The sequence below is a fragment of the Temnothorax longispinosus genome, chromosome 10 (genome assembly GCF_030848805.1).
Source record: "Temnothorax longispinosus isolate EJ_2023e chromosome 10, Tlon_JGU_v1, whole genome shotgun sequence".
NCBI lineage: Eukaryota > Metazoa > Arthropoda > Insecta > Hymenoptera > Formicidae > Temnothorax > Temnothorax longispinosus.
The window spans coordinates 12,879,170-12,901,705 of record NC_092367.1 but is presented as its reverse complement, the minus strand read 5'-3'; the positions used below and the strand labels follow the sequence as shown (position 1 = coordinate 12,901,705).

At 36.7% G+C, this 22,536-nt stretch overlaps 1 protein-coding gene, 1 long non-coding RNA gene and 1 pseudogene across 9 annotated transcripts in view; 2 read left to right on the top strand and 1 right to left on the bottom strand.

The window, feature by feature from the left end:
- The window catches only part of LOC139820993 (cytochrome P450 4C1-like), an 85,835-nt gene that overhangs the window by 5,955 nt on the left and 57,344 nt on the right, over positions 1 to 22,536 (bottom strand). For 6 of the 8 annotated variants that reach the window (XM_071791651.1, XM_071791652.1, XM_071791650.1 and 3 more), the window contains 3 exons: positions 21,357 to 21,525; positions 20,781 to 20,960; positions 20,055 to 20,693 (listed from right to left, as the gene is read on the bottom strand). In XM_071791651.1, the coding sequence (XP_071647752.1) occupies positions 20,515 to 20,693; positions 20,781 to 20,960; positions 21,357 to 21,525 (528 nt within the window). In that variant the 3' untranslated portion in view covers positions 20,055 to 20,514. Of the gene's footprint in view, positions 1 to 17,563; positions 17,914 to 20,054; positions 20,694 to 20,780; positions 20,961 to 21,356; positions 21,526 to 22,536 lie in introns of those variants that run through there. The other 2 variants (XM_071791656.1, XM_071791655.1) reach the window with 2 other exon arrangements.
- The window catches only part of LOC139820997 (uncharacterized), a 213,200-nt gene that overhangs the window by 150,497 nt on the left and 40,167 nt on the right, over positions 1 to 22,536 (top strand). The gene's annotated exons all lie outside the window — the stretch shown is intronic.
- Positions 3,885 to 7,752, top strand: LOC139820996 (uncharacterized; annotated as a pseudogene).

The following is a 22,536-nucleotide window of genomic DNA, read 5'->3' as shown; positions in this document are numbered from 1 at the left end:
ATCAGAAATCATGTATAAATGCAGAATAAACAGTGACACAATCAATAGACACAGAGTTTCAGTCACGTTGGAAATTCTGTGCCTATTGCCTGTTGCCAACCAATCATAGCATTCGAACTTTTTAGGTTGTAATTAACGATTTTTTTAGTTATTTCCTGTTCCTATTGCCTGTTGTCTGGCATTGTGCAAGGGGCTTAACTAATCTAAACATCCCATTACAAATAATGTAATAAAATAAGATGTTTTGATTGGTCGCGACGGATAACGCGATGCGTGACGCGCTCAGCGGAAACTCGGCCTAAAAGGCTGAGTTTCCACTGAGCGCGTCACGCATCGCGTTAAGCCCGGTGTCCACGATGCAAGAACTGTGTCCAAGTTTCGATTTAAAGTCCGGTGTCCACGATGCTAGAACTGTGTCCAAGTTTTGGTTTAAGCCAATCATCTTGCAGCTCTTACAGAAAAGTAGCAGTTTCATTGGCTTAAACCGAAACTTGGACACAGTTCTTGCATCGTGGACACCGGGCTTAAGCCAATCAACTTGCAGCTCTTACAGAAAAGTAGCAGTTTCATTGGCTTAAACCGAAACTTGGACCCAGTTCTTGCATCGTGGACACTGGGCTTTAGGCCCGGTCTACAATGGATGTCGGAAGTCGGAGTCGTAAGAAATTGACCAATCACAATCTATTATTCTCCTTGCGGTCGAAAAATAATGAATGGTCAATTGATTGGTCAATTTCTTACGACTCCGACTTCCGACATCCATTGTAGACCGGGCCTTATCCGTCGCGACCAATCAAAACATCCCATTTTGATCCCGTCACAAGTAATGTAATAAAATGGGATGTGTTGATTGGTTAACTTGTGATGACGCGACGCGTGACGCGCTCAGTGAAAACTCGGCCTTAGTGCCCATCTACAATGACTACAATAGGTGTTTTAAGCCCTAAGGGTGCCTCCCCATGCAAGACGGAATCTCGGAATCATTCTGATTGGTTAATCCCATGAGGCTATTGGTTAGCCTCATGAGACTAACCAATCAGAATGATTCCGAGATTCCGTTTTCCGCGATTCCGTCTTGCATGGGGAGGCACCCTAAGCCTTAAGAAATTGTTCAATCACAATTAAATTTGAGGAGAATAAATTGACTGTGATTGGTCAATTTCTTAGGGCTTAGAACTTAAAACACCTATTGTAGATGGGCACTTAAGCCTTGTGTCCACATTGTTAGAACTGCGTCCAAGTTTTGGTTTAAGCCAATCAACTTGCAGCTCTTACAGTAAAGCAGCAGTTTCATTGGCTTAAACCGAAACCGAACGCAGTTCTAGCATCGTGGACCAAGGCTTTAAGCTATATCCACACAAACTTGCATGAGCCCATAAACATAAGCATAAGAGAATGATTGGTCCATATGTATGTGCATAATGAAATAGACCAATCAGTTTTCTTATGCTTACGTATTATGCGTTATGCAAAAGTCTGTGTTTCTCGCTTTAAGGCCATTGCACGTAACAAAGTTTTAATTTTAATCGTAAGGCCGTAAGAAAATAAGACAAATCACACTCAATTATTCTTCAAGCGCGAGGAGAATAATCGACTGTGATTGGTCTATTAATTGTTTACAGCCTTACGATTATGACTAAAACTTTGTTACGTGCAAGGGCCTTTAAGAACGTTGCGGACGTTAAGTGAAACGCACTCATAAAAAATTTTGATTGGTTGATACCGTTCAGGCGTAAACATAATGCAAAACACAAAGCAATAAATTTTCAACCTATCGGAAGCCGTGTATCAATGCATTCTGTTCCTATTCCCTATTTCTATTGCTTGTATTGTGTTGCGCCCCTAAAGCCCCTTGCACAATGCCAGACAACAGGCAATAGGAACAGGAAATAACCAAAAAATCGTTAATTACAACCTAAAAAGTTTAAATGCTATGATTGGTTGGCAACAGGCAATAAGCACAAAATTTCCAACGTGACGGAAACTCTGTGTCTATTGCCTGTGTCACTGTTTATTATTCTGCATTTATACATGATTTCTAATTTCTTTGCCCTGTTCCTATTGCCCGTTGCCTGGCATTGTGCAAGAGGCTTTAACGACAGATGACGCGACGCGTGGAAACTAAGCCTAACGTCAATAAGGGCTCATGCACAATGCTGACAAGTGGGCAATTAAGGAGCAATCGTTTTATGTTGGATATACTTGCAGAAGACTGTGAGAAATGTATTTTTCCAAGAAAATAAACAGTTCTCTGCTAAAATATCATACAAAATTAATTATACGAATGGAGCGATTAAAAATCCCAATAGAGCGAAGCGAGAAATAGTTAAGATAAGCACATAAAATTGCAGGAGCCATGAGCAGAAAGCAGAAGCCATACGCGCATGCGCTATGGTATCCGTAAAAGCTCTAACAGATACCATCGCGCATGCGCATAGTTATGGTAGCATGCGCATGCGCTGCCGAGCCATAGTTACAATAGGCGGCCTTGTGAAATGATTAATTTGTTATTTTTTCAATAAAAATGCAATAAATCATTAAAATTATGATGGAGCAATAAGGAGCAATGAAGGAGCAATCGTTCTATGCCCTATAAAGTTGCATAGAGTTATTATAAATGTTTTTCAATAAAAATTAAAAATTTTTCGTTTTTATTAAATATCTCGAAAAATAATAATCTTAAAAGGGGAGCAATCGTCGATTCTGAGGGAGCAATTAGGGAGCAATCGTTTGAGCTATAGTAAATTAAAAAATATGAACTTGCATTGCCAACTTATTTCCGGTAAATATTTTATAATTTTTTCAATATTTGTATTTTTTTATATCTTTTTGATGTAATTGACAATTATATATATGAAAATACTTTACAATAAATATATATAAAGAAATAATATATGTATATACGGGTGTAACAAAAAGGTCGGGACCCTGGATTATCTCGGAAAGTTGACGTTTTCGGAAGAAATGTTTTATACAAAAGTTGTTTGGATCGAAGGGGCACATAAAAGATGGTGCCATTGGTTTTACCTTGGATGATCGTTTAAAGCTCACGTGAACGACACCTTTAATTTCTTAAATGAAAATTCCTATTTTTCAATGCATATTCTTGTTGCTAATCTCGAGAGCTTTTCAAAACACTATAATAAAGTATTTTTTCATTAAGAACTTTTGGAATTATAAGGCTTGAAAGTTCTAGTATTTTGACATAAAATACAAAATATCTTGTAAAACATTAAAAGTTTATGCACAGAATAATGAGACGAATCAATTGGTATAAAAAAGGCATATTTCCTTTAAGAAAAAATATGTAATTTGCAACACGCATCTGCATACTTTTTCTTAAAAGCAACTGTCTTTTTTTCATACCAATTGATTCGTCTCATTATTCTGTGCATAAAAGTGTTAAGAACATTACCGAAAACTTAATGTTTTACAAGATATTTTGTATTTTATGTCAAAATACTAGAACTTTCAAGCCTTATAATTCCAAAAGTTCTTAATAAAAAAATACTTTATTATAGTGTTTTCAAAAGCTCTCGATATACAAGAATATGCATTGAAAAATAGGGATTTTTATTTAAGAAATTAAAGGTGTCGTTCATGTGAGCTTTAAACGATCATCCAAGGTGAAACCAATGGCACCATCTTTTATGTGCCCTTTCGATCCAAACAACTTTTGTATAAAACATTTCTTCCCCGAAAACGTCAACTTTCCGAAATAATCCAGGGTCCCGACCTTTTTGTTACACCCGTATATACATATATTATTTTATATATATATATTTATTGTAAAGTATTTTTATATATATAATTGTCAATTACATCAAAAAGATATAAAAAGATACAAATATTGAAAAAATTATAAAATATTTTTTTATTTATGGCAACTCATATGCTAATTTCTGTTTTATCTTTCATACACTTTTAGCTATTACCATCTCGTCGATGATAAAATATTTGTACATTTCTGATGATAAAACAGTGATTATATAAGGTAAAACTCCCTTCTTTGGAATAGTCGAATCATGGATATAGGAATATAGGGATGGAGCATGAGTTCACGGGGGGGAAGCCATTGCGCGACGAAGGGACGAGGTATTATGTGCCTAAATCTGATTGGCTGTAATGGTGCGCAAGTGCAGTGAGACTGTTTGCAGTGAGACTGAGTTTGCAGTGAGACAATCATCAAATATACTCTCCTTTTTGTTAGCAAAAAGGAAAAAAAAACAAAATGGTGCAATGTTATGTGCCAAATTGTAAAAATCGATCCGATTGCCAAAATTGGAAACAAATAAACGTCGATAAAAATCGGAAGATTACATTTCACAGGTTAGGTTTATTTTTAATTCTGTATAAAATAATATAGTATTTGTATAAAATAATATAGTATTAGTAAAATATTTTGTAAGAAATTGTTCAATATAATAGTAGCATTTATTTTTAGTATCCCAAAAAATGATACTAGTCGCAATTTGTGGAACTGATATCTTGGGTCTTCCTTCATACATCCCCAATACTGCTCGTATTTGTTCGGCCCATTTTCCACGAGAAGCCTTCGATGACACGAACCCATTACGAATTCGACTAAGACCAAATGTATTACCGTCAATATTACCAAATGTAATGCCTACAGAAGTGGAAGAAAGACAAGAAGAAGATTACCTTACTTGCTGTAAGTAAAACAAATATTTATGTGTACGTATTGCTTATAATTTGAAAGACTGTAGACAGTATAATCTGTAGAAATAAAAAATATTGTTTATATGATAATTGTTATTATTTGTAGCACTATCTACAACAGACAAAGCAACGATGGCACAACCATCTATGGAGGATAAAACTACAATGACATCATCAGTATATAATTCTCCAGAAAAGTGTCGACTGCGAAAACAGCTACTATACCAGAAGGAAAAATATGATAAAAAAATACGAGGGTTACAACAAACAGTACGTCGACGTGACAAGCAAGTTGTAACATTGAAATGCATTTTGGATACATTGCGAAAGAAAGGCATATTAGAAGCAGAACAAAGTGAAATGCTACTCAACCTAGGTGGGTCTAATGAATTATTTAAACGCTTGTGTAAAAAGCAAAAAAATGAACGTGTTCCAAGACAATACAACCCACAACTGCGTGTGTTTGCATTAACATTGCATTATTATTCCCCGCGTGCTTATGAATATGTTCGCAGACACTTTAATTTATGTTTACCACATACAAAAACCATTTCATCATGGTATAAAACAATAAATGGCAATACTGGAATTAGTACAGAAGCTTTAGAGTCAATTAAAAACCGAGTACAAAATACAAATTATACATTATGCGGCAGTGTTCAATTCGATGAAATGGCTATTCGTGAGCACTTAGAATATGATGGTGTGCGATTTAGTGGATACGTAGATTTAGGTAGCGAAATTGGCTGTGACGATAGCACTTTAGCTACACAAGCGTTGGTTTTTATGGTGACCTGTATTAATGGTGCATGGAAAATTCCTGTTGCGTATTATTTTATTAAAGGAATGTCTGCAATTGAAAAGAGTAACCTGTTAACAGAATGCCTGAAAGCTTTGCATGAGACTGGTTTAAAAATCATCTCTGTCACGTGTGACGGGACTTCTACTAATTTCAGTGTGTTTCGACAGCTTGGATGTGATTTCAGTAATGTTTCTTCATTACAGACGTCATTTCCTCATCCAATTACGAAAGAAAAAGTGGTAACGTTTTTTGATCCTTTTGCCATATGCTGAAGTTAGTCCGTAATACATTTGGGGACAGCAAGATTTTATTAGACGTAAATAATAATTTTGTACAATGGTCACATATTACTGAATTACACGATATACAAGAAAGTGAGGGAATGCATTTGGGTAATAAACTGCGCAATGCTCATATTAATTATTCAAAACAAAAGATGAAAGTACGTTTAGCAACTCAGATTTTTAGTAAATCAGTTGCTGACGCCCTTTCATTCTGTAAAAATGATATGCAGTTAGAACAATTTCATTCTTGTGAAGCAACAATACAGTTTTTATCAATATTTAACGATCTTTTTGACATTTTAAATTCAAGGAATATGCATCAACTTGGATTTAAAAAAGCGTTAAACTCTTCAAATCTAGCACTAATCAAAGAAAAATTTAGTGAATGTAGAAAATATATTTTATCATTGAAAACTACAAGTGGCGAATTAATAATTAATTCTCGTCAAAAAACCGGATTTATAAGATTCTTAATTTGCATCGAAAGTGCATTAATATTGTATGAGGAACTGTGTGAACGAAATAAATTATTACAATATGTACCGTTCTATAAGTTAAGCCAGGATCATGTTGAATTACTGTTCGGATGTTTAAGACATCATGGAGGAAGAAATAATAATCCCACTGTGAGGCAGTTTAAAGCTGCTATGAAAAAGATTTTAGTTCATTCAGACATACGTAATTCCAACAGTGGAAATTGCATGTCTTTAGAGGAAATATCAATTTTGCATGTAACATCCTCAAACACAATTCAAAACTCTGAAGAGATTATTAATTCCACTTCCAGATTAGCACGATTAAGCGACGAATTGGAAGAAGATCACAATAATAATAATGAATCTATTTCACTATCTCATGATCATGCCTATATGAACGATATCAGACAAATAACAGAATTGTCAACCAATATTATAGAATACATTGCAGGCTATATAATTAAGCAATTAAGAAGCACTCTGCGCTGCAAAAACTGTATAACCGCATTAGTAGCGAAAACAAATAAAAATAATTTAATTAATAGAAAAAGTCGTGGAGGGTTAATCCAACCTTCCAATGATGTAATACAGATTGCTCGTAAATGTGAAACTGAAATTCGTTGTGCTATTCATGAAAGCGGCATATTTATAAAACAAAAATTTCATGGCCACAATTTAACAAATCGAATTTTAACGCACTTCATACAGACTGATATATTCAGTACTTTGGCGGAACATGTCCACGATCATTCCGTCATGGAAAATCATGTTGTTCATTTAATTCGAACTATCATACAGAAATATGTCAAAATTCGTCTGCATTGTATTACTTTAAATAGTATTGACAAAGATAAATCAAAAAGTCGACGTCATTTTTTAAATAAACTTACATTATTTAAAGGTCAGTAATCATTTGTTTGTTTATTTATATATAATACAGTATTGGTTCATTAATAATATAATAAACTATAATTTAATATATCTATTCTGTTTTATGTTTTAACTTTTGTAACAATTCGAAATAAATTGTATTGCTTTGTAATATACATGTGTATTATCGTAATTATATATATATATACTTAACTTCTATATTATTATCTCTGTTAACTTTTATATTATTATCTCTGTTTGTGTTTAATTAATGCTACTTTATGGGCCATTTTTGGATAAACCGTTTTCCTTGCAAACTTAAAATAAATACCTTGATATAAATTCTTTTACAATCAATTTACGTTTTTACTATTTGACATGACTCATGAAGTAGGTAGAAGATTATAAATATAATTAAAGAAGTATAATTAAATACTATTCTTTATATTAATGTAATATTTTTTATATTTTATTTACAGTATAGACTTATAAACTCATTAGTAGTATTTATTTTACAATTACCTATATACATCTTCTGTCTTTCATTTAAACCTACAAATATTACGCGTCCTACAAATATAAATATGTTTATAATTCATAATATATATACGATAACACTATATAATATTTTTATCATTAACTTTTTTACAGCAGAATTTAAGTATATCTTATTATTTTACATTTAACCTGCCGGTGACGATTGGCGCGGCACAAGATACTGAGCATGCGCACAATTGTAACCAATGAAATTTAGGCACATAACCCCCCGCATTTCGGCTTCACTCCCCTCACCTATGTTCTGGGCTTATACTACATCCCTATATTCCTATATCCATGAGTCGAATAGCCAAAACAATCGATAATGTCAGTATTCTTCAATTACCACCGGGCCCCCGGGCAGTCACGAAAATTTACCCAAAGTTGTCGGTCTTTAATAGCATCTCGTTGGTGGTCAGGAGGAAGATTTCTATTTAGGTAAATTAGGTATATATATATAATATATATTGAGTCAATTGCTTCATGTTTATCTGGAGAGATTTCGTATCCTTATTACATCGTATTACCACCACTGCCGGAAAAGAAGGTTCTCTACGCTTGGCAGAAAGTGCCGCTAGGGAATTTTTAAGTCGACTCTTATGAATCAAGCTTGAATTCGATGTCTAGGTATCCCAGGTTGCCGATGACGAGGTCCAGATAGTGCGCTTTATAGTTTTCGGTGTCCAGGTGTATTAATACCTTGAATTCGATGTCCACGTGTCCCAGGTTGCTGATGACGGGATCCAGATAGTGCGCTTTATAGTTTTCGGTGTCCAGGTGTAATCGTACGTTGAATTCGATGTCTAGGTGTCCTAGGTTGCCGATGACGAAGTCCACATAGTGCGCTTCGTAGTTTTCGGTGTCCAGGTGTAATAATACGTTGAATGCGATGTCTAGGTGTCCCAGGTTGCCGATGACGATGTCTAGATAGTGAGCTCCGTAGTTTTCGGTGTCTTCGTGTATTAATACCTCGAATTCGATGTCTAGGTGTCCCAGGTTGCCGATGACGAAGTTCAGATAGCGCGCTCCGTAGTTTTCGGTGTCTAGGTGTAATAATACCTCGAATTCGATGTCTACGTGTCCCAGGTTGCCGATGACGAGGTTCACATAGTGCGCTTCGTAGTTTTTGGTGTCTAGGTATATTAATAACTTTAAATCTGAATGTAGGACACGTAGATATCGAATTCGAGGTATTAATACACGTAGACACCGAAAACTACGGAGCGCACTATGTTGACCTCGTCATCGGCAACGTGGGACACCTAGACATCGAATTCAAGCTTGATTCATAAGAATCGATTTAAAAATTCCCTAGCAGCAGAATTAAAATTATGTCATGACATAATAAAAATTTGCTGAATTAAAATTATGTCTAGACATAATAAAAATTGAACGAATAATAGTAACCTTTTGAAAGTAGAGATTTTAAGCTTGAAATTTAAATTTTATTCATTTTTAACAAAGTTACAGCTGCTCGAATTTTGCCTATTTTTAAAGGTAAATTTAGTGTTCCTTCAATTTTTGTGAGAAATGTATAATTTACTTTTACTTAAATATTATTAATTTTTATGTATTTGTTGTTATTGCTAATTTTGTGAATAATTAAAAAAAAATAAAAATGTTTTGCAGATCCTTGCTTAACACTACAAAATAGGTGATATCAGTACAAAATTACCTTTTTCAAAAAAGGTAAAAAAAGTGCCAAGTACACGCAATGTATTTTGTAAATTCAAAAATCTAACCTAAGTGGTAGCTTTATATCTTTTTCACAAAATTATATTACCTAACTTAACTCAAGTGACATGTATTTCAGAAAAAAGGTGTGAAATCTTTATTTTCTTCTTCACAAAATTATATTACCTAACTTAACTCAAGTGACATGTATTTCAAAAAAATATGTGAAACTTTAAATTAAATTGAGCCAATTGTAAAGAGAATATATATATTGCTTTGAAAGATAATTGTTATGCAACTACTTTAAAGAAATAAAACCCAAGTGGTATCTTCGTATTCCTATTCAAGGGTCTTCCTATTCTAAACCTAAGTGATAATAGCTTCTTAATTCTCTTTAACAAATTTTTAATATTACAAAGAATCATTTTAATTACAAAGAATTAAAGAAGTAACAGTACAAAATAAAAATATTTAATTAAAACAAAATAAATAAATTTTTCTTGTGAAAAAACTTGGCGCTGCTTTTTTACTCCTGTCGCATTCCTCCCTAAATTATGTTTATTGTTTTTTATACAATCAAAAATCTTAGTACTAATGTTTAAATTTTAATATTTAAATTTCAAAGTCTAGCAGCGCCAATTTTTTTACAAGAAAAATTTATTTATCAAAACAAGACTGTCCACACTTCTTACAATTATATATTAAAATACACCGCGTTAGATAACGAAAGCCTAATATATTTTCATATATGTATATTAAATTAATAGCATGTGTTTTACGTATATATTATACATTCTATATACTTGTTATTATAATAAATAATAGGGGTATTCAAATAAGTTAAAGTTTAACGGTTTGACAGGTTATGTCGGGTTAAAGTCGAGTAAAAAGTTAATTTATTAACTTTGGGCGCGTTACTCTTTAAGGTTATGCAAAATACATAAGTGACTCATTAACCTATTACATTAATCTTTGGGTTAAAAATGTAAAAATTAACTTTTTACCCGACTTTAACCCGACATAACCTGTCAAACCGTTAAACTCTAACTTATTTGAATACCCCATAATGTATATCACGTTAATTATTTTCACAACTTCTATAAAGCAGGGCATAAACACGTATGTGTGTGCCCTGCTTTAACGAAAATCACAACTTCTATAAAGCAGGACATACACACGTGTGTGTGTGCCCTGCTTTAACGAAAATCACAACTTCTATAAAGCAGGGCATACACACGTGCGTGTGCCCTGCTTTAACAAAAATTACAACTTCTATAAAGCAGGACATACACACGTGTGTGTGCCCTGCTTTAACGAAAATCACAACTTCTATAAAGCAGGACATACATACGTGTTTGTGTGCCCTGCTTTAACAAAAATCACAACTTCTATAAAGCAGGACATACACACGTGTGTGTGTGCTCTGCTTTAATGAAAATCACAACTTCTATAAAACAGGACATACACACGTGTGTGTGTGCCCTGCTTTAACGAAAATCACATCTTCTATAAAGCAGGACATACACACGTGTGTGTGTGTGTGCCCTGCTTTAACGAAAATTACAGCTTCTATAAAGCAGGACATACACACGTGTGTGTGTGCCCTGCTTTAACGAAAATCACATCTTCTATAAAGCAGGGCATACACACGTGTTTGTGTGCCCTGCTTTAACGAAAATCATTAAACAGTTAAATACTTTTAAAGCGCGTTACTAACTTACATAGGTTAGTTGACGCGTTTTAAACACTTAAATACTTTTAAAGCGTCACTAATCTATACGCCGAAAGAATATATATCATTTCGAATTATGTTACACTTCTGACTTAGCAACCAAATAGTTGTCACGTGATCTACTGCATGCGCGTGCGGCCACTGAGCATGCGCATATGGCCGCAGGGCATGTTCGTAGTCGCTACATCTCGTCGGTATGACAGGTCTCATAACCTGATAATCGTCACATTTAACCGTTAATATCTCGGTTCGCGAGGCAGACCGCCGCGTTTATCATTTCGTGCAAAAACGCGTCGATTGAACATAATTTTATCTATATTCGCGTTCAGGCCCGTATTCTAAATAATTACCGATCATGATACATAAGTGTAAAGGGATAGTATAGGATGAAATACAGAAACATACAAGTGCATAGCTCTTGTATTCTTTGTTTAGTAATGCAATGTTTTTAGTTTTTACGCAGAAAGTAAAGCGGACATTTTTTTTGTGATATCTTGGTGACAGTTAGTGACAGTGAAATAACGTGTGGTTAGAGTAACTCCGGCATTTACGCCGAGCGGGGATTTACGCATAAAAGATAGAAGAAATTAAAGTATTTACTCGCAATTATTCTGTTCTGTTATGTGTTTATGCCACATTAGTATTGTGTTGTAATTTCAGTTCAATTAGTATTGTTCAGTATTAGTTCAGTATTAGTATTGTTCAGTATTAGTTCAGTTCAATTAGTATTGTGCTGTAATTTCAGTTCTTTACTGTTATAATATATGTGCTACCTGGGGATTAAGAACTGCTGTTGGCTTTAATTTTTTTTCCTTATTTTCTTAACATTTTTCCACATTTCATCCGAAAAATGTTTCTAGAATAACAAATATAAGTTAAATATAAATAGACTTAAATCACAAAAAACTTGAATACTTACTTCACATAAAGTTGAATATTTTTTGGGAGACCACTTATCACGCCCCACACTCCTTATCCACTTTGCTCTTCAATTCGGAAGGTGGGGAAATGGCACATTTTGAAGCCTTTTTAACTTGAATTGCGACAATTTACAGCTTTACAATATCGCATTTTCTAAATAATTTAGAAGTTGAACGAACTTATCTTAAGTGAAGTTCGACTATAATTAATTATGCTGTCTCGTCCGGATGGATATATGTGTAGTACGCCCCTTGCGCAGTTACCAACAGGCGATTTTAAAGACTCTAAAACGCGCGTTTTTCTCGGTCCGCGCGCGAGTCGAGCGTCGCCCTTCCCCGCCGTAGCGCTTCATACTTTTAAAGCTGCAAATCTGAAATTGGGAGGGTGGGACTATCCATCCGGACGAGAAAGCATAATTATAGTCAAACTTCACTTAAGGGAGTATGACACCTTTGAGCATGAACTTTTTTCACGATTTGTTTTAACATATAAGGAATAGAGCAATCGAAAATCGGCTTTAAAGGGGTCTTTTTATTATACATTAAAGATGTAAAAAAATTTTTTTTGTATATAAAATACACCCTGTCAAAAGAGGCCGTGTGCGTCACGGGGGTCCAGCTGGTGTACATGATTTCGGCTGACTGGTATGACCTAGAACAAAAATCCAAAAAAATTCTTAATCTGTGATAGATTGGCTATGGAAGTACGTAGGATTTTTTAAATTGGATTGTTAGTTTTTTTTTTTTTTTTTTGAACAATTTTATACACGATTTTTCAGTGTAAATTTAGACATTTTTGTTCAAATTTGTCAATTTCGCAAAAATCAATATTTTTCAAAAATCCTACGTACTTCCATAGCCAATCTATCACAGATTAAGAATTTTTTGGGATTTCTGTTTTAGGTCATACCAGTCAGCCGAAATCATGTACACCAGCTGGACCCCCGCCCCGTGACGCACACGGCCTCTTTTGACAGGGTGTACGAACATGATCTTATATACAAAAAAAAATTTTTTTTACATTTTAATGTAGGGGAGACTGGGGCTGGTTGTTACAGAGGTAGGTTGTTACAGTGCCAATGGTAGCTAAACCGGAAACGCTATAGTAACGTTAGAAAGAGATAAATGATCACGCCAGTGTCGGCCGACATACCGCGCGAGTTAGTGGCGCTGGCGTTCTTGTGAGAGGAGCCCGGACAAGCAGCCGTAAAAAACGCAGATTTGTAACATTTTCATTTTTTAGTATTATTGGTCTAGCACTTGTTATCTAAATAAGCAGAAATGTCTATGTGTGGTATATACTCTCTAATTCCTTCTGTTTACAATAAACCTTACTTTTATAAGCTTTACAAATATTTGTGTTTTAATATTTAATCTTAAGAGGTTAGTTTTGGTGTTGGGGCTAAAAGTGACATTTTCGGGGGCAGGTTGTGACAAACCACAATTAATTTATGATAGATAATTTATGATGAATAGAGCTTATAACTTTTGTTTAGATTAAAGTTATTTGTATTTTTGTTTTAAAGAATTTTTATTTAAATAAGAACATAATTTTACTTAATTTTTATTTTTTTATTTTTATTTTGTTGTGATAAAGCAAAGATACCAAAAAAAAGTAATATGTCTAAGTTTTTCGCTAAATAAGAACATAATTTTATTTAATTTTTATTTCAATGTGATAAAGCAAAGAGGCCAAAAGAAAATTGTATGCCTAAGTTTTTGTTTAAAATAACACTATAATTTTATTTAAAGTTAAAAAGTACTATATTATTACTTGGACTTAAACTTTTTTTGTAATTTGTTATAAACAATAATATTTCATTTTTGTTCGAATTAAGAAGACAAACCCATGATTATTCTTAATAAAAAGTTTGAGATTACATTTGTTTTTTTTGTTGTAACAATTTACCCCGTGTGGTGTAACAACCAGCCCCTGGTGTGGGGTAAAAGTTACATGTCTCTTTTTTCAGAATTTTTTAATTTATATAATTTCTAATGAGCGGTTAGATAAAACTATTATTAAATTGAAATCCCGATTAGTTACTGAATCTAGCAAGCCTAGATTCATTTATAAAAACAACATAATCAAAGAGTTGAGACATTTTATAGAAAAAATGTCACAACCAGCCCCGGTCTCCCCTATAATAAAAAAGACCCCTTAAAGCCGATTTTCGATTGCTCTATTCCTTATATGTTAAAACAAATCGTGAAAAAAAGGTTAAATTTCATGCTCAAAGGTATCATACCTCCTTAAGATAAGTTCGTTCAACTTCTAAATTACGCAATGTCTCGTCCGGATGGATATATGTGTAGATATTTAAAGCCCAGATTTGCACCCGAGATCCTGTTTGCGATACAGAATCCCAATCATGCACTGGGCAATACAGAGAAGACCAATATGTTAACCGGTATTAAGAATGGTTTGGTCCGCAAAAGGTTTAAAGATGAGCAAGGATTGCGGTCTTCCAATCTTCGAAGTCTTGAGAGTGGCTGGAATTTTGATGACCAATGTTTCGGTAATTGTGATGTTTGAAAGTTATACAGCTGCTAGCGTTTGTAACTCTTGAGCAATTGTGAGCGCGAGAAGCGTTACCAACTTTCTAGAGAGGACTTCCAGCGAGAGATCCTCGTAGAGGTATAAAGTAAATCAATAGGTGATTACTTGCGCCGGAATCCCAAATAAAAATGTATCTAGGGCGCTGTTGTTTCAGCGTCGCCACTTCTTAAAAAATTCTTCTCACCAACGGGTGTGAGCCTATTTCTTCAGCAGAAAGCAGAAAAACGGTTAGGCGATACGTTCAGAGTTAATCTCGTCAATTTTTCCCTTTTCTCTGGAGGAATAGAAACTGAAAAATAAATAGAGCCAAATATGAACCTTAAGAAAAGATAGGGTGTGTAAGGAGAAAACACACTTTTCCGTTCGTTAAGGTGATTTGACGTCTAGTTATTGAGATATTAAATCTCAAAGTTAGCATTTTTAACATAGGTTTTATGGGAAATTGTACCAAAACATACAATTTTCGAGAATTTCACTCACTATTTGTAAAGAAACAAGTTCAAAAAATCATGCGTGTGGTCGCCACGCGCGTTAGAAGTGAAACTTCTGAAGGCAAGGCTTGGCCATAACTTTTCTGAAATTAATACAAAAACAATGCAACGGAATTAGTCACTCCAAGCCGCCCGCAACTCGAAAATATAGTGTTATACGCAGTTCTCACTATATCCGTCTTGCCAGTGCCGTACGCCTGATCGAATTTTCGTGACGCGTTTTTGAGTCGCAAAATCGAATTTACTTACCGATCTAAAAGGAGTTTCACTTTGTACGCCTGTTGGTCGAATTTTCGTGACACTATTTTGTGACGTTTTTTCGTGTCGCACAATCGAACTTACTACCGTACCACTTAAAGAAGATTTATTTCGTACGCCAATTGGTCGAAAATTTTCGTTACACTTTTCGTGTCGCATAATCGAACTTACTACCGTGCCAGAAGAAGAACCGTCTCGCCAACACCGTACGCCTATTGGTCAAATTTTCCTTACACTTTTTGTGTCGCACAATCGAACTTACTACCGTACCAAAGAAGTTTCATTTCGTACGCCTATTGGTCGAATTTTCGTTACACTTCCCGTGTCGCACAATCAAACTTAATACCGTACTAAAGAAGTTTAATTTCGTACGCCTATTGGTCGAATTTTCGTTACACTTTTTGTGTCGCATAATCGAACTTACTACCGTGCCAGAAGAAGAACCGTCTCGCCAACACCGTACGCCTATTGGTCAAATTTTCGTTACACTTTTTGTGTCGCACAATCAAACTTACTACCGTACCAAAGAAGTTTCATTTCGTACGCCTATTGGTCGAATTTTCGTTACACTTCCCGTGTCGCACAATCAAACTTAATACCGTACTAAAGAAGTTTAATTTCGTACGCCTATTGGTCGAATTTTCGTTACACCTTTCGTGTCGCATAATCGAACTTACTACCGTGCCAGAAGAAGAACCGTCTGGCCAACACCGTACGCCTATTGGTCGAATTTTCGTTACATTTCCGTGTCGCACAATCGAACTTACTACCGTACCAAAGAAGTTTCATTTCGTACGCCTATTGGTCGAATTTTCGTTACACTTTCCGTGTCGCACAATCGAACTTACTACCGTACCAAAGAAGTTTCATTTCGTACGCCTATTGGTCGAATTTTCGTTACATTTTCCGTGTCGCACAATCGAACTTACTACCGTACCAAAGAAGTTTCATTTCGTACGCCTATTGGTCGAATTTTCGTTACACTTTCCGTGTCGCACAATCGAACTTACTACCGTACGAAAGAAGTTTTATTTCGTACGCCTATTGGTCGAATTTTCGTTACACTTTCCGTGTCGCATAATCGAACTTACTACCGTGTCAGAAGAAGAACCGTCTCGCCAACGCCGTACGCCGATTGGTCAAATTTTCGTTACACTTTTTGTGTCGCACAATCGAACTTACTACCGTACCAAAGAAGTTTCACTTCCGTTACACTTTTTCGTGTCGCGAATCGAATTCACTACCGTGCCTAAAGAAGTTTCACTTCAAAAAATCATGCGTGTGGTCGCCACGCGCGTTAGAAGTGAAACTTCTGAAGGCAAGGCTTTGCCATAACTTTTCTGAAATTAATACAAAAACAATGCAACGGAATTAGTCACTCCAAGCCGCCCGCAACTCGAAAATATAGTGTTATACGCAGTTTTCACTATATCCGTCTTGCCAGTGCCGTACGCCTGATCGAATTTTCGTGACGCGTTTTCGAGTCGCAAAATCGAATTTACTTACCGATCCAAAAGGAGTTTCACTTTGTACGCCTGTTGGTCGAATTTTCGTGACACTATTTCGTGACGTTTTTTCGTGTCGCACAATCGAACTTACTACCGTACCAAAGAAGTTTCATTTCGTACGCCTATTGGTCGAATTTTCGTTACACTTTCCGTGTCGCACAATCGAACTTACTACCGTACCAAAGAAGTTTCATTTCGTACGCCTATTGGTCGAATTTTTGTTACACTTTCCGTGTCGCATAATCGAACTTACTACCGTGCCAGAAGAAAAACCGTCTCGCCAACGCCGTACGCCTATTGGTCATATTTTTGTTACACTTTTTGTGTCATACAATCGAACTTACTACCGTACCAAAGAAGTTTCACTTCCGTTACACTTTTTCGTGTCGCGAATCGAATTCACTACCGTGCCTAAAGAAGTTTCACTTCAAAAACTAAAAATAACATTGTTTATAGCATGGATCTTTCCTTTGTGAGAGCGTTGTTGTTTGATTTTGTTTGTGCGACCGGTCGGCCGCAGTTGTGTTATTGCTAATGATGTTCACGAACTTTCCGGAATGAGAATAAGGGAAAAGATCCATGCCATAACTTGAGATGATTTCTTACATGCGATTTCTTCAGAATATTTTATCGAAAATCGAAAGCGTGATTGCGCGGACATGCAACCGATTCTTATGCTGCGAATCGTCACGATCTCAAACAGTACTAAAATTTTTAATTGAATAAAAAAACAATAAGTAGGGAATATATACATAATTTAGAAAAGAATGTATGTATGTATGTATGTATCTCTTTATTGCTTGTCCCATCAGGGTTTGCAAGGCGTTTTTAAGGAACGGTCCCAAACCTTTACACTAACTCCTCGCTTATCCACATACATAAAATTTTACACAATATTGGCGTTTTTCAGGGACGTACCCAACTCTTTACAAGTACAACTCCCCTTATACCCGACCCGGCCGCGTGCGACCCTTTACATCCTAGTACCCCCTACCCTTTCGGACCCTGCTTCTCCTTTTTCTCCTCCTGGCCGCTTCTTCCGTTGGACTTTCTTGGGACCCCCCCCTCTCTCCTTTCTCCATGCTCCAACTTTTCCGCTCTCCGCCTCCTCACCGCTCACGTCTCTGTAACACATGCGGCGTTTTTAAGGGACGTACCCAACCCTTTACATACATCCTTCCTGACCCGACCTGACCGTTACGGCCTTTTACACTCTTTTTCCCTCCCTCCCTTCTTCGCCCTCTACCCTTTTCCCTTTCCTTCCGAGCCGCCCCCCTCCCCGCTCTTTCCCATCCAATCTCATCCTCCATTCTTCCCTCTCCTCGCTCCATCTCCACTCTCTGTCGTCATGCGCTCTTTTTTCGCGCGGCAGGCTCTCTGTTTCTCTGCTCCGCCTCCTGCTAATTCCTTACTCCTGTTCCAATTCTGCATACAAACTATTTATCAATCCTCTCCTTACAACCCACTGTCTTAACCCCCTCCTTACTCTTTTCCCTTACCCCCTTTTCCTTTCTCCCTCTAGTTACTTTTCGCCTCCCCCCGCCACCGATCCTTTTAAAAAATTCTCCCCTCCCGTTCAGATTCTCACCCAACCCCCGTCTCCTCTCCCCTCTGTCCCTCATCTTCAGCCTAAACGACCAGCTTTCTCCAGTGCTATTCCTTTCCACTTCAGCCGCCGTCTTGACGTCCCGCCGACATGCCACCTCTCTCGGCACCTGACACCCGACGCCGTCTCGGTCCTCCGCCACTCTTCCCGCCAAAGCTCATGTCTCTTCATCATTTAACGTCCCCTCCTTCCTGCTCCTCTCTACTACTCCTCTACCCTCTGTGCGAGTGAGTGCATGTATGTAACTCCTGCCTTTATCCTCCTTCGCCCTCCGTCCGCTCTTCTGCCTTCTTTCTCCCTCCTCTTACAATTAATTCTCTGCACTCTAGGTCCTCGCTGTAGCTCATATGATCAGGCCCCCTCTGCCTTAATACCCCACCCCCTCCTAACAGCTCCGCTCTCTCCTTCTCATCCTCCAACTCCACTATCAGCATTTCACTCCCTCCCTCCCCCCTGCGTGTCCGTTGCGTGCGTGCCTCCTATCTCACTCCTCCTTCCCCCTCAACCCCGGTCTTCCTCCCCTCGATTACCCCCATCCGTCGTTCTTCCACCGCTAAACTCGTTCTTCCTTCCTCCCTCATATCTCCCCGTCCCCTCTCTCCTGCTCCTCCCCGCGTCGACCAGTAGCCTTCCTCTCTCACCCCCGGCCAGTCACTCCGCTACTTCCTTCCTTCCGGTTCGGGCTGCACTTTTTTCCCCTTTCCACCACCGTTTCTTCCTCACTCCACCCCCCTTGCACCTCCTCATCTCCAACCAGCAACCGCCTTCCAGTTCTTCCCACCGTCAGCTTCCTCCTCGCCATCCGTAGTCATGCGCGCTTCACCGACACTAGCCTCGACGTCCCGCATTGGTGCCAATCCATCCGGCATTCGGCACCTAGCGCCGTCTCGATCTCACCAACCACAGCCACTCCGTCAGCTTTCCTCTGCGCCACGTGCAGTCACGCGTGTTCTGCTACTTCTGCTACACCTAGCCTCGACGTCCCGCAGTGGTCCCAACCCGTTTGGCGTCTGACACTCAGCGCCGTCTCGGTCTCGCCATCCACATCCGCTTCAGCCGCGCCGCCTTCTGGCCGCTCTCCGTGACTCACGACAGCGCGCGCCTTCCGCCGCTCCCCCACCTCTCACGTCCCTGGCTCTTCCTCTACCTTCTCCACATCCTAACCTCCAAATCAGCTTTGGGATTTTCGGTCTCCATTCTCCAGCCGCACCCTCCTCGGAGCCTCCTTCACTTTCTCGTCCTCCTCCATACCTCCTCCACCACCTCCACCACACTACTCCATCCCCCCGACCTTCCTTTTGTCGAAGATCACTTCCTAACTCGCCCTTTTAACTCCGCGGGCCAACCGCCCGCTTCGCTCGCCGAACCGGAAGTCCAATTTAGGGAAGAATGCGACAGGAGTAAAAAAGTAGCGCCAAGTTTTTTTACAAGAAAAATTTATTTTATTTTTATTAAATATTTTTATTTTATACTGTTACCTCTTTAATTTCATGTGATTAAAATGATTCTTTGTAATATTATAATTTTATTAAGAATTAAAGCTACTACCACTTGGGTTGAAATAGGAAGATCCTTGAATAGAAATACAAAGATATGTACCACTTGGGTTTTATTTTTTAAAAGTAGTTGCACAACAATTATTTTTTAAAACAATATATATATTCTCTTTGCAATTGGCGCAGATTTAAAAATTTCACTTTTTTTTTTTTTTTTTTTTATATTTTACTAGCTTAAGCTTGACGGCATTGACTGTCGAGGAGAATCCGTGAAAACACATTTTATTCTTTTTCACCTCATTGGAGGTCAAATCTCTAAAAATCCCTTCTTAGTGGATGCTTAGGTCATAAAGAGAATATACTCCTTTCATGTTTCTAGGTTTAAAGATTTGAGCTGGGCGTTGATGAGTCAGTCAATCAGTCAGAACATTTATATATATATATATATATATATATATATATATATATATATGGGTGTATATATAGATTTATATTTTAATTTTGTGACCGATATAATGACGTGTACAAAGTTAACAAGTACGACGCTATTGGTTATCCGTTTTATAGGAAAATCGAGCTTTATTCCCTTTGTCTTCTGCAGTGTTTATTAAATCGGTTTTACTTCAAAAGTTTGCATTTGTTTTATAGATAGGGATAAATTTCACACGAAGTGGATGAGCAGGGCGAAGTACGAAATCGGCCTGTATCCGAAGATTTTTTAAGTAATCAATGGGTTCTACGTAGAAACTGTGTACCAGAGAAGCTACCATTGCCTTCAATTCCAGCATAGCAAATCGTTGGCCTATAATTTATTACGTATCATAATCTGTTTATGTAACAGAATATTTAAAGTATGTGTATATCAGGGTATAAAAATAACATAGTTTACCGATGCAGTTACGTGGTCCAGCACTGAATGGTACATATGAATAAGGATGACGATTTCGGATCTTCTCAGGCAAGAATCTGTCTGGATCAAATACTTCAGGATTTGGCCAAAAATTGGGATCTCTGTGAACTGCGTAAATATTAAGAAGCAGTAATGTTCCAGCCGGTACCAAATATGATTCTAGAAAGTATATTACACAATGAAATTTACAAATAATAATTGAAAACTTTAAAATTTTAAAATTAGATATATATCTAATACAACATAGAAATAGATGCCAATTATAGCTTGCACGATAATAACCCTAATTATTATCTAAATTTTATTAAGTATTATTTGCTTAACATTATTTTGTAAAAATATTGTGGTATTATATGTAACATTACATACAAAATTTTCGGATTATTATATACATACACTTCATCAATAAAAATATATAAATTTTTAAATCTTTAAAATATATAATACATAGGAATATTGCATTACATAATTCGTATTTAACTCATACATTTGATGACATGTTGCATAATGTAATATTTAAACATCCATACAATAAAAATTTAGTTAGATACATACGTAATTTTACGTCTTCCCCAGGAATTCGTGATATAAGAAATATGCTAGGATATAAACGTAACGCTTCCTTTATACATCTCTCTAAATATGGTAAATCTTGCAATAATTTCATAGTAAATTTCTTCCTATTCTTTTGCAAAGCAGTATCGACTTCGTTTCTGACACGATCCTGTATAATCATTGTTAATTAAAAAGGCGTTTCTTGTTATTATTCTGATGTTTTTATATAAAAACAAAAAATTCCCGAAAATTTTCAAAAATATTTATTTCACAAATTTCTCGATTAATTTGTTCAAAATATGGGTAATTCTTTACAATAGAGCCCTTTCCGAATTTTGATATTTTCTTGCGGCTCTCTTGGTAAAAACTTTTGTTGTGACTCCGACAGTGATAATCAGTCGGGGGAGCCCGAAAAATATGTACCCTACCTATTTTTTTTACCTATTTTTACTTTATTTTTTTTTCTATTTTTTCCAACATGGCTTTCCGGATCTTCCGACGTTATAAATATATAGTAGTCCTTAAGGGTAGGTATATTCTCTATTATCTAAATACAGTCAATGTCTTGTACTGTTGTTTACATGAAGCCGAGTAGGAGTGGGAGAAAAGGAAGACGAGAAATGTACTACGCGACAAACAAAATTATAACATACAACGGTATTAATGCATAAAAGAGGCACACACACACACACACACACGGGGGGTGCGGGGGGGGGCCAATAATCAAGCGTCTTAATTCAAGCAGTTAGGTATCACGCTGGGAGTTTGTTTAGTTATATTATCCACCGCAGGCGGAGCCCCTCCCTTGCCTATTTGTGTACTGTTTATACACATGTACTATACACATGTACTATACACATGTATTATACATATGTGTATAAATAGTACACAAATAGGCGGGAGAGGAGCTCCGCCGCATAATAAAAATAAAACTAAACAAACTCCCATCGTGATACCTAACTGCTTGAATTAGGACGCTTGATTATTGGCCTGCGGCGGAGCCCCTGCCCCGCCTATTTGTGTACTGTTTATACACATGTACTATACACATTCACTATACACATGTATTATACAAATGTGTATAAACAGTACACAAATAGCCGGGGGAGGGGCTCCGCCGCATAATAAAACTAAACAAACTCCCAGCGTGATACTTAACTGCTTGAATTAAGACGCTTGA